The sequence below is a fragment of the Ochotona princeps genome, chromosome 23 (genome assembly GCF_030435755.1).
Source record: "Ochotona princeps isolate mOchPri1 chromosome 23, mOchPri1.hap1, whole genome shotgun sequence".
Lineage (NCBI taxonomy): Eukaryota > Metazoa > Chordata > Mammalia > Lagomorpha > Ochotonidae > Ochotona > Ochotona princeps.
In genome coordinates this window covers 8,395,415-8,414,019 of record NC_080854.1, presented here as the reverse complement: position 1 = coordinate 8,414,019, position 18,605 = coordinate 8,395,415, and the positions used below count along the sequence as shown (strand labels likewise).

Here is an 18,605-nt window from a genome sequence, read left to right as displayed (position 1 = left end):
GGGCTCCCCCTGCTGGCAGCTACTCTACACAGCATCTCTAACAGGCACATTCAGTTTGAACACCGAGCATCAGGAGCTCGGCAAGCACTCACATCTCACCTTGGCAGCCAGTCAGTATATCGTAGAGACAGAAATGCTAGTACTCTTCCTTTGTGAGCATCAGAGTGTCAGGTTGCAGATGTGCCAAAGATGACCTAGGCAGCAGTGACAGGGCACCAGAATTAGAACTCTGCACCCCCTCACCCCAAACACAAGATGCATTGCAGTCCTGCTGTGGGCTAGGCAGGGAGTCATGGAGGGACAGGGAAGCAGCGCTGTTTACGCCCAAGCCACGTGCACCCCACAAATCCTCTCAACTCCCCCCCACCAGCCCCGTGCCCATTCCACACGGCTGGCTCGGCTCTCCCACTCCTTCAGTCAGCTCAGGCACCAGATCCCCTGACACCTCAGAGATCACGATCTATACGGCAGCCCCACCCCAATTCTTACCCCAGCCCCGCACGGCCTGAACACATCCCTTTGCCTTTCAACACGCCCTGCTTTTCTATTCACCTCTAGCTAGTTGCATCCCGTCACACAGGAAGACAAGGACCTGGAGCCCCTGTGGCTGGGGGAGCTCTTGGAACCCCATAATAGAAACTGGGGTCCCTAGCCCCGCAATGCTTCCATTATCAAGCTCCCATGACTTCCTCACCACTCTCACAGCTCATTTTCCGTGGGAAGCACTGAGCCGCCTTAGTGCACAGCAGGTGTGGGGTGGTTATTGCTTCACTCAAGCACTCTCCCCTGGACTCCTTTCCCAATGAATGGGAGGCACTGTGCTGGGTGCTGGGGAGGTCCTGCCCTGCCTTATCTTGCCCCACTCCCTGCACAATGGCACGCGAGGTGCCTCCTGGATTCTCTCCTGGATTACTTAAGGCAGCTCTCTCCTGTCCTTGCCCAGCAGACATCTGCTGATGCATGCAGACTCCAAGGTTAACCTCGGGAGCTAATGAGTCTCTGAATCAAGCAAAGTTAGTTTGCTGACTCCACATCCCGGTCTCAGCGTTTACAAGTTAACCCTCATTTAACTCTTTGTCTTCCTAACTAAACTATAATTCTTTGAAGACAAAACCACGCTTCTCAGGGATTTAGCACCATGCCTGGCATACAGCAGGCACTCCAGAACACTTGAGAAAGAAAGGAGAGGAGAAAAGGATGGAGGACTGGGAAGAAAAAGCAACACTGGAGATGATCTAATTAACACAGTCCCCACAGTTTCAGAAAAAAACTGCCAGTAGGCGAGAAGGTCAGTGACAATCAGCTGGTGACATCCTGAGGGGGTACCCGCTGCACAGGCTGATTAGCTGGACCCCACACTTCTTAGCAGTCACGGGAAGATACACAAGCCTCTCCCAGCCCTCCTCTGTGCGTGGATCACTGCACAAAGTCAGAGTGACTGCTACACCCTGCCTCTGAACTCTGATACTTCTACTGTAACCCGTATCTAAGTGTTAAGTCCAGGTTTAGACTTACCAGAGAAAAATGGAATAAAGCCCACATGATCCTTGTTATTTTATGGCTAGGTCAATGATGCCTGAGAAATATTCAAACCACCACCTTCTCTCGCCCAAACAGCCTTCTCTTCTGTCCGAAACGGGAACGTGTGGGGGGCCAGCTCCCTTGTTCTGAACTCCAGTGCACCCTTCCCTGAGTCACGAAGCTCATGAATGAGAACCAGGCATTGTGAATTCAGGAAACCCAAGGAAGGATACAAAGCAAGAACAAAATTTTAAAGGCACATTGGGGAAGGCCAAGTGAATAAAAAATAAACATAGAGGTAGAAGCTATAAAAACCCGACAGAAACTATGATGAAACACAGGAGCTGTGGGCACAAATGAAGGCTTAGGATCATAAACAAATACAACACAAATTTGAAATTATCATAAGCAAATCAACAAAGTCCCAAAACAGACATTAAAAACAAAAGTGCATCAATAAGCAGCAGTTGTCCTGTACAACTCAGCATATTTAACACCTCGACACACACAAGTACCTGTTGCACACACAGATGGGGTTAGTTTGGGTTATTAGTTCAGTATGTAACTTTAAACCCTAGGCTGGTGTGGGAACTCATGTCTTGGCTGGATTCTGTGCCTGGGCATTAAGGCCTACAAGGATCCTGAGTTCGAATCCATCCTCGGAATCTCTGCTTGCTCTAAGACAGTATGCTCCTTGCTTTACCCACGTGCAGTCCACATACACAGAACAATCACTGCACTCTTTCCTAGACCTAAAAAGTCTACAGGCACTGCTTGTTTGATCAACCTAGCAGCTATGAAGCAGCAGAGATGAATCCTAGCTAAGTTAATCGGCACATGTTTGGGGGAGGTGAATGCGGACTACCAAATCAAGAGAACGGAGCGGGTGGAGGGTGAGGAATGAGAGGCAGGGAGAGCAGGCCCAGCAGCACACACAGCAGGAATCACAGAAAAGTCGCGCCGGTGGGATGCTTTGCTCTTTGGATGGCTCTGCATCCACACACACCTGTCCTTGCTCTTCAGGCCCTCCCTTCGGTCATCAGTCCTAAGCCATCCCTTCCCACTGGCATCTCTCACTCATCCAAGGCTGGAGCAAGGATAGACAGGGGCAGGCCCGTGAGTGCTAGGGACAGGAAGAGAAGTGTCCCCCCCACCTATGGGTCGGCCCTGCCTTCCATCAAGGCTCACATCCACAGCGACTCCCACCAAACAGTTGAAAAGGGGTAACAGCAGGGCCGGGTCGAGTCCCCCCATGGCCTGGCTTATGGTTGTGCTCCGCAGCCAGAAGCTGGGCCGCGGGCAGTGTGGGAGAGCAGGGCACGGTGATTCTGAAACATGCATGCACATCCAGGGGCACCAACTCAAGGCCACCGGGACAATGAGATGCCCGCAGACGCCGTAGGTGTGCTTGAAGCAAGGCAGGGTCTTGGGATTGTTAGCTGGCTTAAGACTTTAATTCTGTCTCTCCCTCGCTTGCTCTCTGTGACTCTTTCAAATAAATAAAACAAATCTTAAAAAAAACAACACTAAAGTTTCAGGGCTCAATAAAGAAATGCCAAGCATCACAAACATTAATAGACATTATTGATAAAAACAGCAAGTCGGTTGAAGTATAGGTGAGGTGGTCACAGAAGGTGGCTGGGAACTCACATTTACTTTTAACATATTGGTTACTCATTACTATGTCAATTAATTCCATAATGATGTAAATTTTTGCTGATGGTATGTTGGAGCTTTCAATTAACTGGGATGATACTCTGCTGGCTCTGTCTTCAGACCAGAGAGGGTATACCTAAGAAGCCGTTGAACTTGACGGGACAATAAGATACTGGACTCTATGTTTGGTATACGCTTGCAATGGGGAAATCTCAACTGAACTTGAGCTGTGGTTATGCAACAAGGTGGAGGAATCCACCATGGTGGGAGGGTTTGGGGAGGGGTGGGGAGAACCCAAGTATCTATGTAACTGTGTCACATAATACAATGTAATTACTGAAGTTAAATAATAAATAATTAAAAAAAAAAATAACCCACTTTCAAAAAAGCTCTTTGTCAAAGTGAGACTTCATGATCACATGCAGGGTCGTCCCAGTGTCCAGCCTGGGGCTTGGAAGGAAAACATCAGGCCCAACAGTAGCATTCCACCCAAGGAACATGACCGCTCACCACCTCCATTAACACCTCCCCAGGTCCTCTACCTTTCCATGTACTGTTACTCAGTCAGTGCACTTTCTATCCTGCTCAAAACACTAGCCTTGGTTGCTTTCTCTTAAAGTGATAGTCCATGCCACATTGAGACCCCACCTAAGTCATCTCTGTCACCGCTGGCCTCACAGTTTGTCTCCAGCCATGCCCGCCTTTCCTTCCTGGCTCAGCAAAGCTCATGGACGTGCTTCTAGGGGGCAGCCCGGGGCTGGCCTTGTACCACCCGTTCCTTTCCCACTCTCTGGGACCCAGACCCTACCCAACTCAGAACTCAGAATGCAGTTCTCCCCACTTCTCCTATCTCTTGCTCCATGAGTTCCCAAAATGCTCCAGGCCATGCAAACTGGGTCACAGTAGCAATTCATACTGGCCCTCTGGTATACAATGGTAGAGAAATGGTGGGGAGTGTGGCCACATGAGTAAGTGTGCCCCATGCACAAAGACTTCCAGTTTTTTCAATTTTTAAGCATGTTGTACTAGAAGTTATTAACATCGGCTGCACCTGCAAAGAGATCCAGGGAGGCTGGCAATGATGGGAATAAACCTTCAGACTGCATGTGTCCATCAGTCCACATGAAAGCCTCCCTCCACAAAGGTTAACGAAGATTAAAAATTAAAAGTGGCACTGGAAATTAAGCCAGCCCTTGCCATGTGGTATCCTGTATCCGAGCACCTAAAGTTCCAACCACTCTGCTTCCCATCCAGCTCCCTGGGCCCCGGGCATCCATGTGGCCGACCTGGATGAAGCTGCCAGCTTTGGCCTGGTCCAGCTCCCAGCCACTGTGCTCATTTCAGGAATGGACCAACAAATAAAAGACCCATCTCTCTCTTTCTCAATCTGTCAATGCCTTGCAAATAAGTAAGTAAATCTTTTGAAAGATGAGTTAAAATGAGATAGAAAAATCAGTAATGACTAAAATCACTATACTGGTCAAACAAAAATTTCTTTCAGCTGCACAGCCTAATGGTATAGGTTCTTCTAGGTAGTTAAGTCTTGGTTTTGCTACTTACTTTTCATGTTTATAAACTTCATCTCTCCAAAAGAGATAAATGAAGTCAGAGAGAGAGAGAAAAAAATCATACAATATTCTTTTTTAGTTCCCCTACTGTCTTAGACTGGGAAATACGCAATACTCAGTATTTAAAAACATGGGGCTGCTATGGTGGCAAAGCCAGCTCAGCTACTGCCTGCATCCCAGATAGTACCAATCTGAGTCTCAGCTGTCCCACTTCCAATCCAGCTTCCAGCTAATGTGCCTGGGAAAGCAGTGGAAGATGACCCAAAAGCTCAGGACCCTGACAACCACATGGGAGACCTGGACGGAGTTGCTAGCTCCTGGCTTTGGCCTGGTCCAGCCCCGGCCACTGTGGTCATTTGGGGAATGAAACAGTGTTGAAACAGCAATTTCTACTTTCTCTTTCTTTCTCTCTCTCTCTCTCCCTCCCTCTCTCTTTCTCTCCTTTCCTCCCTTCCTCCCTCCCTCTTTCTCTCTCTTCTTTCTCTATAACTCCACCTTTCAGGTAAATAAATAAATCTTTTATCAATGCATGCAATTTAGTTTGGGTATTAAAAAGAACTTTGAAGATCTAGTTCATCCCTGCCAATCTATATACCTGGGAAAACTGACACCCAAGAAGGTTAAGAACTTCACCAGTTCATCACAGGACAAGAACCTGGCATTGCTGAAATGAGTAACAAAAGAAAACATTCAAACAACTCAAAATCAACATACCGTATGATCCAGCAATAGCACTCCTAGGAATATATCCAGAACACTTGTTTTATGAGAAACCAACATGCACTCCTATGTTCACAGCAGCACAATCAGTAATTGCAAAAACATGGAAGCAACCAAAATGCCCATCAACAGAGGATTGGATAAGAAAGCTATGGTTCATCTACTCCATGGAATACTACTCAGCTATTAAAAAAAACAAAATGCAGTTCTTTGTGGCCAAATGGGCCAAACTGGAAACCATAATGCTAAGGGAAATGAGCCAATCCCAAAAGGTTAAATACCACATATTTGCCTTAATTTAAGATGATATGATGTTATGTATAACATGTTATGTTATGTATGTTATATGTTGTGTATAAACTAAAATTGAAATGTCAGTGAGGTGGTCACAGAAGGTGGTTAAGAACTCACATTTACTTTTAACATATTGGTTACTCATTACCATGTCAATTAATTCCATAATGATGTAAATTTTTGCTGATGGTATGTTGGAGCTTTTAATTGATCGGGAGATACTCTGCTGGCTCTGTCTTCAGACCAGAGAGGGTATACCTAAGAAGCCGTTGAACTTGACGGGACAATAAGATACTGGACTCTATGTTTGGTATACGCTTGCAATGGGGGAATCTCAACTGAACTTGAACTGTGGTTATGCAACAAGGTGGAGGAATCCACCATGGTGGGAGGGTTTGGGGAGCGGTGGGAGAACCCAAGTACCTATGAAACTGTGTCACATAATACAATGTAATTAATGAATTAAAAATAATAAATAAATTTTAAAAAAAAAGAAAACGCATTGCGCTTCCCTGCAAAGTTAAAACTCGCCCACTAGAGGGAGCACATAGTCCATTAGTTTGAAGATGCAGGCCCCAAAAAGGGAAGGAACAACATTTTCAGAGCCCATAAAGGAAAAACAAACAAACAAACAAAAAATCTAAATGATGACAAGCCACAATGTAAATGGGGATTCCTTTTGCTAGCAGTACAGACACTTTCCAAATCTTCAGCTTAAGAAAAAGTCAATGCACTTGTTAACTTTAACATGAAACTGTTGGCCAAGTGGGCAGCGATGGAGTTCTCCCCCGCAGTGTCCGGGATGGCCGGCTGCTCTGCACCCCCACGAGCACTCAGTACCACCGGCATTTTATTTCAGCCACCCCCAGAGGCATCAGGTGGTATCTCCTCGTTACTTTCATTTATATTTTCCTAATACTCGACCAGGTTAAACACCTTGTCAAGTGCTTGTCTGCTATCTGCACATCTCTGGGGAGGATATTTCGTTGCTTGTTCACCGGCATACTTGTGACATGCAAAGATTTTTCTCCCTGCAACTTGCTGTCTCAGCCTCTCATTAGGGTCATTCGCACAGGAAAAGTTTTTCATCTTGATGAAGTTGTACCTTACTGTGGTTCTTTTAGGAATGGTGCTTGTGGTGTCCCGTCTAGATGTTAGGGCAAACACTTGCTCTCATCTTTTCTAATAGACATAGTTTTACATTTAACTCCATTTTCTACTTTGAGTTAATTCTTGCGTAAAGCATGAAGTTGAGATTGAGATTCTCAAGTGGGAACATAAGAATGACATCCCAGGGCTCGGCGCGGTAGCCTAGCAGCTAAAGTCCTTGTCTTGCACGCACCAGGATCCCATATGGGCACCAGTTCTAATCCTGGCACCCCTGCTTCCCATCCAGCTCCCTGCTTGTGGCCTGGGAAGGCAGTCGAGGACGGCCCAAAGCTTTGGGACCCTGCTCTGCTTGGGAGACCTGGAGAAGGCTCCTGGTTCCTAGCTTCGGACCAGCTCAGCTCCAGCCATTGCAGCCACTTGGAGAATGAACCAGTGGATGGAAGCTCTTATTCTATGTCTCTCCTCCTCGCTGTATATCTGACTTTCCAATAAAAATAAATAGATATTTAATCCCCCTCCCCCAAAAAAGAATGACAATGCAGAAGAAAGAAAAAAAGGAAAAGAGGAGAGGGAAGAAAGGGAGTGAGGAGAGCAGGCAGGGCAGCAGAGTGCAAATGGCCCCTCCACAGTACAACTCAAGCACTCCCAGTGAGCCAGTTGCTGGGTAAGTCAGAACAGAATGGCAGGAAGTCGAGGGCCAAGGGCAGTGGCACCACCAGGCCTTCAGCCACAGATCTACAACAGGCCAAACTCCCTTCTCATTAAACAGTCCTACACTGAGAAATCAGCACAATGCACACGTTTACTGACATTATTAAATTAGGTTTAAATAATATTACAGAGGTTGATATCACGGGACATCGCATTAAGCTACCATCTGTGATATCAGAAAGGCATGCCAAGTTCAAGTCCAGGCCGTTCCACTGCTGATCTAGCTCCCTGCTTGTGCACCTGGGAAAGCAGTAAATGATGGCTCAAGTCCATGAGTCCTTGCCATTCGTGTGGGAGACCAAATTTTCCTGGCTCCTGGCTTCAGCTGCTGCAAGCGCTTAGTAAGAGAGCCAGCAGACAGATACATCAGTCTTTTCCCGTCTTCTCTCTCTCCCTCTTTTGAATAAATATATAAATATTTAAAATGAATAAATAACTACACGATCATCTGCTCTCATAAACAGATGGGAAAAGGAATTTGTTAAACAGGAACATTCCTGGAGTTTTGTACAGAGGTTTCAAACAGAAAAGTATCTGGTTGTCTGAAGACAGATAACTTTTTATAAAAAAGATTTATTTTCATTAGAAAGGTAGATTTACAGAGAGCAGAGATGGAGAGAAAGATCTTCCATCTGCTGGTTCACTCCTCAAAATGGCCACAAAAGCCACAATGGCCAGAGCTGAGCTGATCCAAAGCCAGGAGCCAGGAGCTTCTTCCGGGTCTCCCACATGGGTGCAAGGGCCTAAAGACTTGACTCCCCCTCGTCTGCTTTCCCAGGCCATAAGCAGGGAGCTGGATGGGAAATGGAGCAGCCAGGACATAAACCAGCACTTATATGAGATGACAGAACTTGGAGGCAGAGACTCAGCCAGCTGGGTCAGCGCACCTGCCCCCTGACAGCTTCTATGTACTGGGTGACCCTCTGAATGGCCATCCTAGCCAAGCCCAGCTGCTGCCTCCGGGTACACACCAGCAGGACACCACAGCAGAGAAAAGCATGAGAACTTGAACCTGGGCACTCTGATAGAGGATGCAGTTGCCTACGTGGTCTCTCAGATGCCAGGCAAAAACACTTGGCTCTTCTCAGGTTGATGGTCCTTCCCTGACCACCTCTGGGAACTTCCTAAGACAGCCACTCATTTAATGTGCATTACAGGCCACTTGGGACAGCCCAAGAACTCCGGGAACACAAGCCCGTGCTGCTGACACTGGATCTGCTTGTTACTCTGTGCGTTCACTGACTAGCTCATCGGATGAGCTGACCTCTCAGCGACGGGAAAGCAGCACAGACTGCAATTCAAATCCCGGCTTTTCCACTAGTGGCCGGCTGGTACTGGACCGTCAGTAACTGTGGCCCTAGGACTTTCCTAACCTTTACAAGTAGGTATTACCGCCTTCATCTCCAGGCACTATTTCTGAAAGCTCTCGGGTGCTCCAGAACATTCGCTCCCGTCCTTCCAGCAGGACCTCCTCCACAATCCCTCCACTCTTGTAAAGAGGCTCGTCCCTACAGTGCTCCATACTTGGGAAAAATGCCTAAACCCTGCCATCTCACGGATGTGTCCTCACCCTATCTACTTTTCTTTTATTAAATATATATCATAGTGCTATATTATATCAATATTAATAAATACTAATATTGCACATTGTGTTAATATATTATATTAGATACATATTTTGTTGAACATATATATATATATATATATATATTTCTCATTGGACAGGTAGATTTACAGAGAGAAGGAAAGTCAGAGAGAAAGAGCTTCATCCTGATCTGATGCCAGGAGCCAGGAGCCTCTCCCAGGTCTCCTACATGTGTACAGGGTCCCTGTACTCTACAGCTTTCCCAGGCCACAAGCAGGGAGCTGGATGGGAAGTGCGGCAGCCAGGGTACAAACTGGCGCCCACATGGGATCCCAGTGCACGCAAGGCAAAGATTTAGCTGCTGAGCCATTGAGCCGAACCTGTCGCCTCCACACACACACCTATTTTTCACATCAAGCCTATCTCTAGCTCATGATTCTCCCAGCATTCACATTCACCTGGCAGGAGAATCTGCACATAAGGACTGCAGTGGGAGCCACAGTGCTGGGGGGCCAGAGGCTCCTTCCTGGAGCACTGGTACACCCCGTTAATGACCATGAGCAAAGGTGACCAGAGCCCAACCGTCTGCAGGAAACAGGGCCGCTAGTTCATTAGCTCACTCTCCATTCAAGGCATGGGCACCTTGACCAATGATTTACAAGTCAAAAGAGATCGCATCCCAGATTAATCTAGGTAATAGCAAAAGTCAGCAATTAACTTACAGGAACTTCCACTTGGGAAAACCAAAGCTAATTTTTAGGCGGTAAGTTACAAAAAACATCAGTAACCAAAAAAAGCACTTTCCCCTTCATTCACAACTATTCAACCAGAAAAAACTAGAGAGGGAGAGAGGCAAAACAGAGGTACTTAATGTATAACTTGTGTTTGTGTGCTCTATTTTTTAAAGGGCCATGTGTGTCAAGTCTCAATACCGCAGTGAAACACATTCAAATGCCAGAACATGCTCCAACTCTACTCTGCTGAGGTCTCAGAAAGCCTCCTCAAACTCAATGGAAACTACCCAATTCAAGGTCACCACAGAACAGACTGGAAGTTACTCAGCCAGAGAAATCTTGCAAAAGTGTTCCAGCTACATCTTGATGGGAGAAAAGAAATCAATTACCCAATAATCATTTAAGAATAAGGCCACTGCAATGATTCCACTGGCTAATCGTCCACCTGCAGTGCCAATATCTGTTATGGGCACTGATTCGTGTCCTGGATGCTCCACTGCCCATCCAGCTCCCTGCTTAGAGCCTGAGAACACAGTGGAAGACGGCCCAAATCCTCAGGACCCTGCACGTGCATGGGAGACCTAGAAGAAGCTCCTGGCTCCTGGCTTCAGATCAGCTCAGCTCCTGCCGCAGCGGCCAGTTGGGGAGTAAACCAGCAGATGGAAGATCTTCCTCTCTGTTTCTTCCCTGTAAATCTGCCTTTCCAATTAAATAAGTAAATAAATAAAACAAACCTTTTTTAAAAAATGAAGAATCCCCAATAAAGTGCTGTTGTGGGCTAAGGAGTTAATTAGCACTCCTTAAGCTGAGCAGTAACAGGAAATGGGCTTGCTGCTAAAAACACCTAGACTAATGGGACTCAGTGGTATCCAATTGTTTGGCTAAAGGACTTGGGGGGTTAGAAGGCTTCAGAGAGACTTCCACCATCACTGGTCCGCTGTCAGTGCTTCATCCCCAGACCCTCTCCCTGTCCACGTTACTGGTTCAGTTGGCCGGAGCAAAGTGCAGCATGTGGAATCAGGACTAGAACTCCCAATGTCTGATGCTAACAAGCATTGAGAACAGAGTCAGATCACCCAAAAGCCTAATGAAAAGCTGGATCAGCAAAGCAGAAACAACTGCCCGGTGCAGTGCCAGTGATGGCACCCTGACGACAAGCACGATTACCAGCTGCTGGAAACTTGCGGGAAGACTCCAAGAGGATGCTGGAGTCCAAAGGTACAACAGGATCTGGTGCTCACCCCATGCACTTGCCATCACCCTCACTCGCTCTGACTTTCCCGGCAGTTAGTCCAAGACAGCAACAATAAAGTCATTCCAAAAAAACCCCCAGGTTCTCTCTGCTCGGCCATCTGCTCCAGGGAAACGCCCTCACCAGCTGTGGGGATGACTCCTTGTGCTGGAGGAAGGGAAGCAGACTTTACAGGGCTACATTCTGGGTGCATTTTCCAATCCTTTCCGAGTTCTCAATGCTTCAGGACTCTCCGTAGCTGAGTCTCTTCAGTTTTGCTCCCATGACCTCAACCTGGGGTGGGTCCCTCCACCTCCAAGCAATAGGAATATCTCCTGACCAGCAGGGAGAAGCATGGTAAAAGGGGAGGGGATGGAGAGACCCAGAGAGATCAATTTCCACCTCCCCAGGATTATCCAGTGGTGCCTTTCCATATACTATCGCTGAAAAGCAAAATATGTTTCCGGGAAAATAAACTGGGTGCTCAAGCTTGCTCCGAGACCCCAAAGAATTCAAGCACAATTCTGAGCCGGTTAAACATCAGGCACCTCAGCCACTACGCCAGAACAGCCCTGTACAGACTGCCCTGATGTGCCCCAAGAGGCCCAGAAAAGCGCCATTGGTTTTGATTTTGGCGACACAGACCAGCTCTGCCCTGAGCCAAACCCCAGGGGAGCTGTCACCTCAGTGGATGAAGGGAAGTGCTAAAGCCTTCACTCCTTCTCCCCACTCTTGTGTCGCCGTTACCTGTAGAGGTGACGGTTGTCTTCAAAGTCTTCCTGACCCCACTTTCCCTTGATGTCTTCAATGACATGGTTCTTCAGGAATTTTCTGAGCAGCTGGACCGTTTGTTTCCGAGTCACCTCGGGCCCAAAGTTCTGACTGTGCGTCAGCAGCTCGTGCAGCCAGTCTACAGCCTCGGTGGCCGTGAAGCAGTGCTCATAGCTCTTGAAACGACAGCGATGCTTCCGTAACGGCATCCTGGCCCGGAAGAGCTCCACAGTGTCATTCCACTGGGAAGGAAAAGGCACTGAGTCAGTCGATGCGTATATTCAGTTGGATCCCAAATTTCCTTCCCACCTTTCATGTGTATTCAACAGCGCGCATAGAGTAGTAAGACATTCCCGAGCCCGAGGGAGCCTAAAGTGCCAGACACACCAAGGCGTGAACTGCTTTCCCCCTGGAAGTATCATTAAGATTGCATACAGAGTTCTCTTACAAACTTCCAAGGGTATTACCAGGCTGTCACCTGTTATTCCACTGTGGTCATGTCTCGGGTGGCAGAAATCACCAAAAATCATTTGTTCCAAGGTCAATCATGAAACAACTTCCAGCACCTTTCTCTGTGGCCCGTCAGGGAAGGAGCTGCAAAGGCTCCTTGGGACCATCCCTAGCGGGCTGAGGCCTCCCTCAAGCAGGTGCTGACACTAACAGAAACTTCAGGGCCGGGAACCCAGCCCAAAGCGTCCCACCTCCGCCCTGGCACCGTTAGAAAACAGGTGTCACCCAGGAAGGGGACACGCCCTGCCTGGACAGCCGCAAACCAGGGCAGGACCGAGGGAGGGCGGGGCAGCCCTCGGGTCCGGGGGTCCGACGTCCGGGGCAAGGGTAGTCCAGCCTCCAGGGGAGTGCGTTTCAACATCCCGGAGGACAAAGGCCGAGGGCGCTGGCCTGGTCTTCCAGAGCTTCTAAATCAGAAAGCCCAGTGGATGGCCCAGATCCTGCTATCTTCCCCAGGAAGCTGCGCGCCCACCCCCGCCGGCCCGACTGCAGGCCAGGGCAGCCCTTCCACCACCCCCATCCACTACACCGTCCACTACACCGCGGTCCAGCGGTCCAGCACGGTCCACTACACCGCGGTCCAGCACGGTCCACTACACCGCGGTCCCAGCCCCGCGCGCCCACAGCCCGGGACCTCCCGGCCAGGGGGCCACGCCCCCGCACACTCACTCACTCACCAGCTTGGTGGCCCGGTACGGTCCGGGCCCCACGATGCGGTGCTCCATAGCCCCGCACGCAGAGGCGGCCTCGGCCGCGCCAGCCAGCAGACCCGCAGTTTGAATCGCGAGCGTGCCAGCTCCGGGAGCCGATTGGGCGGCGCGGGCGCCACGTGACCGGAACTTCGCCGAGTGGGCGGGGCCCGGCCGCCGTCTCCACGGAGACAGGCCTCCTGCCACCGCTGGTGCTAAGGCTCCGACCGGCTGCTGCGCACCAGTCCTCGCTGGAACCCGAGGCTCATGAAGTCTGCGGGAAGGTCAAGGAAAAGTGGGGTGTCTCGTACCCGCAGCCCAGCTTCCAGCTGCGGGGAGAAATCTGCATCCTCCCCTGCCCAGTGCGCCCCGGGGCTTGGAGCTGGTGGTGAAATGTAGCGACTTGATAGTGTGTATACGAAAGGGAAGAAATTCAAAAACTCGCTGAAGAGCGCGTAGCCACAAGATGGGGTGTCTGAGCAATAGGAACCTGGAAAGGAACCCGACTCTGCTTCCTTTTATTCTCATTAAATCCACAGGCCTCGAACCTGAATCCTATGCCTGGTTTCAGAGTGTCAGATTCCGGCATTTGGCTGGGGAAGGTGAGGGGGGCTGTGAGTCCTTTTGTGCTGCCTAGAACACGCTCTTCTCCACACACCTGCCTCCCTCCAGGAATTCCAAATCCAGGTTGTTCAAAGGGACGAAGGAGGTCACCCCATTAGACCCTTGCAACCAGAATTCAAAGTTCAACTCTACTCATTTCAGTGAGTACCCAGCATAGGACCTCCTACAATGGTAGCCCAGTAACAGTTAGGAACCCTACCTTAACCCACCTGTTGCCATTTATTGCTTGAGATAGATAGATAGATAGACAGATAGACAGACAGACGTAGATATATATAGATATCTATATATAGCTGCTACTGTTGTACCACCCCAAGCCCTGGGTGCAAGCCATTCCCATTCCCGGATTCCACAGGATTCAGAGTTGGATTCTTGAAGTTGGAGGTGAGCATGGAGTGATAAGTCTGTGTATGGGTATGTAGTTGGCCACCACTGTGCGGGACCTGCCCCCAACTGGTGAGCTCTAAGAGGTTGGCAGGTTCTGAAGATGCCACCGTGCTAAAGTAGACTCCAGTTGGCCTGGCACCTACAGGTGAATGGCTGTTATTTTGTTTGAAGCATCTCAAAATGGGGTCTAGTATCAGGATATTAACCAGGCAGGTGTTAGTTCAATGGTGACTCTTGCACTCAGATGTCTTCCTTACTTTAGGGAATCCTTCTTTAGTAAGGAGCAAGGCATGGACAGGAAGTGCAAATTCAGGGAGAAGGGCTAAGACCTGATAAAATTACAGAGGTTACCCTTGTGACATAGCAGGTAAAGCTGCCATATGCAAGGCCAGGATACCTATCGACAACGTTTTTATGGTTCCCACTTCTCCACTTCCAATCCAGCTCCCTGCTAATAGCCTGAGAAAAGCAACAAAAGATAGCCCAAGTGCTTGGACCGCTTGTCACCCATCTGGGAAACCCAGATGAAGCCTCTGAGCCATTCCTGGCCATTGTGGCCAGAGGATCCATCGGTTGGAAGCTCTCTCTCTCTCTCTCTCTCCCTCCTTCCCCTCCCTCTGCCTCTCTCCCTGTAATTCTTTCAGATAAATAAACTTTAGAAAGAACCAAAAGACGTGATATAGTCTACATTCAAAAGCACTAATGGGAAAGCAAGTGTTGGAAACAACACGTAAAATCCCCACATCCCATTTTAGGGTCCTGGGTTCAATTCTCACTCCCGCTGCCAGTTCCAGCTCCTGCGTCCTGATGCTACGTGCCCTAGGAGGCAGCTGGTCATGGCTCAAGTGGTTCTGACTGAATTTCGGTCTCCGCTTTGGCGTGGCCCAGCCCCAGTGTATATGAACTAGTGGATGTAAGGTCTTTCTGTCGCTCTGCCTGTCTGCCTTTGAAATCAAATATTTTTCAAGCCATTAAAAAAAAAAGAAAGAAAAATAACACTAGGAGTAAGGCATTTGTTCTCTCTGGAATGATACATATGTATTATTTTTGTAATCAGAAAAATCTGTAAAGGTAGTTTTTTTAACTTCTAATGAGTGAATATTACAGTTGTTGGGTTTTTTTTTTTAATATCTCCATAGAGAGATCTGCTTGTTGTTTGCAAGGATAACCAAAGGGAACTGTGCCATTGGCAAAAAGAAATTTAAAACAAATTGTAGGGGCTTGTCCATCTGAGCCCAACCACGACCTGTTATGGTGGTGGGCTTAGGATCTGATAACAAAATAACGTGCACCCTTAACTTATGCTGCTTCCTCCTATATAGCATCACAATGTTTGGGGTCTCAATTGCAGTGAAACTAGAAATACAAGCTCAGGGACAGAACTGCAAGCTAACAGCTTAACACCTGTTTACTCGTTGGTAAGACAGAAATATTGATGACTGTCTTATGGAGTCGTAGGGGTTGAGGATGCATATAGCAGTGATTGAAACTGCTAAAAAAAACTCATGCCACCTCCTCGAACGATTGTTCAGCCATCCGCTAAGATCCGTGCCTGTCTTCCGAGGATCCGTACATCAGAGGCCACAGAAACAGCCTTTGTGGATTTAGTTTCCAAGGGGCTGTGATCATCTGTCAGGCTTTCGGCATCACATAAGGACCATTGAGAGAGTGCTCAGCCTCGCTATGAAAGACCTCAGGTTTCCGGATATTTTTCTTTGTTTAACAATATTTACTTTAGCTTTTTGAAAGTCAGAGCTACGGAGTGAATGAGAGACAGAGAAGGGGAGGTCTTCCATCCGCAACAGACGGGGCTAGACTTGGTCAAAGCCAGCAACTGACAACTCCATCTGGGTCCCCCAGTTGGGTTAGAGGCCCAAGGACCTGGGCCATCATTTGCTGCCTTCCCAAGTGCATTAGGAAGGAACAGAGTCAGAAGCACAGCAGCCAGAACCAATGCTCGGTGAAGGAATGCTCATTGTTTTTTGCTTGTTTGTTTTGCAGGTAGTGGCTTAACTGGCTATGCCACAACATGGTCCTTTCTTGACCTCTGGTCTGGCTCAGGTGATCTTCCTTCTGTTGGTTCAGCATGCCGTGTTTCCACCTCACAGCCTTTGCCCTGTGCCCTGCCAGCATGGGTGTGCCTCTGCTCTTCCACAGGCACCCTCAGCTCACCAGCAAGGCTCCATTCTAGCCTCCCACCCACTGACGGGAATCTTCCGTTAGGCACCCCATCTTGAAAGGCACTTACATGGACCTAGAATTTTTATTTTTATCATCTGATTAATGGTTATCCAATACATAGGTTTCACCTTCTGAGAGCATTTTAGACATTTGGAGACTTATTTTCTGATTTCTAAAACTGCGAGAGAGACCTACTGGCATTTTCTGTCCAGAAGTTAGGGGAGCTAAACGGCCTTTGATGCCTTACATTAGACAACACAACCAGCAGTTGTCCCTAGTTCCTGGTGGCCTTTTAGTGTCCCCCTGGGCTTCCGGGTAAATAAAAACTCTGTTTACAGGTAGCTGTGCCTAGAGCCTACTCTGTTTTGCAAGTGATTTGAATATGTGTTAGACTGTTTAGCACACATTGAAGTGCCTTCTGAAGACTATAGCAGAGCTATCACTCCACAACATGGCAGTAAAAGCAGCATGACAAAAGGACGACAACATTCAGTTTCTGTTTATAATCAGATGCAAATACTTGCCTGTTTTAATGATAGTTTTCTGGCATAATTGTACTTAAGCATTTATTTACATTTTTTAAATGCAGATGAATTTATTACCAGTGGTTTCCCTGTTATTTATCCTTATGAAAGGATAGTATGCTAAGTTCTAGTTCTGAGTAGGAAGACTCCGGAAATTTCATCTTGACATCATTGCTGTAACCTAGAATATAAACTCCCAAAGATTAAGGACCTCTCATTTCCACCCTACTCCAGCCCTGGAAGAGCTATAGAAGATCCTCATGCCATTTTTCTAAAATAAATGACATGTCTTTGCTTCAGTGCTTTAACTGTTTTAACCTTCGGTTGAATAAAGCTCAAACAGGGAAATTTCCAGAGTTTACCATGTGGCTTTCAACTTGAACATATCTCTCTCTTTCTCTCTTTCTCTCTCTCTCTCCCTCTTTGTCTTCTCTCTGCCTCGCTAACCTGTTAAATAAACACTGATAGAAGCAAATTTGTCTTTTATCTGATAAACTCATGTATGTTTTAATCAAATATCTGTATCTATGATTTATCTATTAAGAATTAATGGTCAAATTATGGCTAATTCCTACCAACTATATTAAAGATATAATAATGGTGCTACAGTGAGTCAAGCCACTGCCTGCGCTGCTGGCATCCCATATCAGAACAAAGCACACATTCAAGTCCCAGCTGCTCCACTTCCCATTCAGCTCCCTGTTAACGCATGGAGAGATGAAGCAGAAGGCCCAAGTAGCTGGGCACCTGTAGCAACATGGGAGACCTAGATGGAGTGCCAAGCTTGTGGCCATTTGGGGAATGAACCAGCATAGAAAAATCGATCACTCTCTCTCTGTTTCAATAAATAAATAAACCAAGTAAATTCTGTGACTTCCTTCAGTTAATTAGCAAAACGTGGACCCACCCCAGACCTTCTGCCACCAAAGCCTGTGTTTGGAATTTGGCTTCATTAGGTGGCTCGTTGGCTTGGTGGTTGATAACCTTTTGGAAATGAAAAGAATTTTTCCAGTATAAAGTAGCATCTCACACATATTTATGTCAAAGTTTATTTTAGGAGATGGGGAAGGAGACAGAAACCTTACATAAATTTATTCCAATAACCCTAACCAGGAATGAGATTGATAAAGTTGTGCATTTGGCTTCTTTTTCAACATCCTGATTGTGGTTTGGTTCCTTCTTAGGGTTGGTTTTGTACTAACTGACATATACATTGAATTAGATTACGACCCCTCCAAGAAAGTTGACTCTCAGCCTTAGCTGATTCCACAAAAATTTATTAAAATGAATTTTCAAAAAAAATCGTTAAGATGAATTTAATTTCATTTTCACCCTCTGAGGAGAGGACTAACTATGACGTGAACTCTTCTGGCATATTTAAATTTGAGGCCATCAAGATCCTGTAGCAACACTGACTCAGCTTCCAAGCAACTTCACAAGGTATTAGCACATTGAAAAGCGGGTGTTTCACCATCACTCCCTCATTTGTCACAAACACCAGGAGATTTCAAACTACAGAGCAGCAAGCACTTGGCGTAAGTACACTATTGTGTTGGAAGGTGCATTTCCCAATCACATCCCATGGGGAGTGGTTGGGAGCTGGGTCTGAGTTCCTCAGAGTGTCCTTGGCTGCCAGGCTCCTGCTTCCTGCTCCCTGAAAGGCCTCCCTGCCCATCGGGTGCGGTATTGCTAGCTTGGAAAACAAGTCAATCACCGCCAACCTTCGATCTCAGCCTTTCAGATTGGATCACAATTTCATCAAGTTGTATTTATTGGCATTTAAGCCATA

General features: G+C 47.5%; 1 protein-coding gene across 1 annotated transcript in view; it reads right to left on the bottom strand.

The window, feature by feature from the left end:
* The window catches only part of DEPDC1B (DEP domain containing 1B), a 53,877-nt gene extending 40,644 nt beyond the window's left edge, over positions 1-13,233 (bottom strand). Inside the window, exons 1-2 of the mRNA XM_004583725.3 lie at positions 13,089-13,233; positions 11,878-12,143 (exon numbers count right to left, since the gene is read on the bottom strand). Coding sequence (XP_004583782.2) covers positions 11,878-12,143; positions 13,089-13,136 — 314 coding nt within the window. The 5' untranslated portion in view covers positions 13,137-13,233. The remainder of the gene's footprint in view (positions 1-11,877; positions 12,144-13,088) is intronic.
* Positions 13,234-18,605: the final 5,372 nt, after the last annotated feature.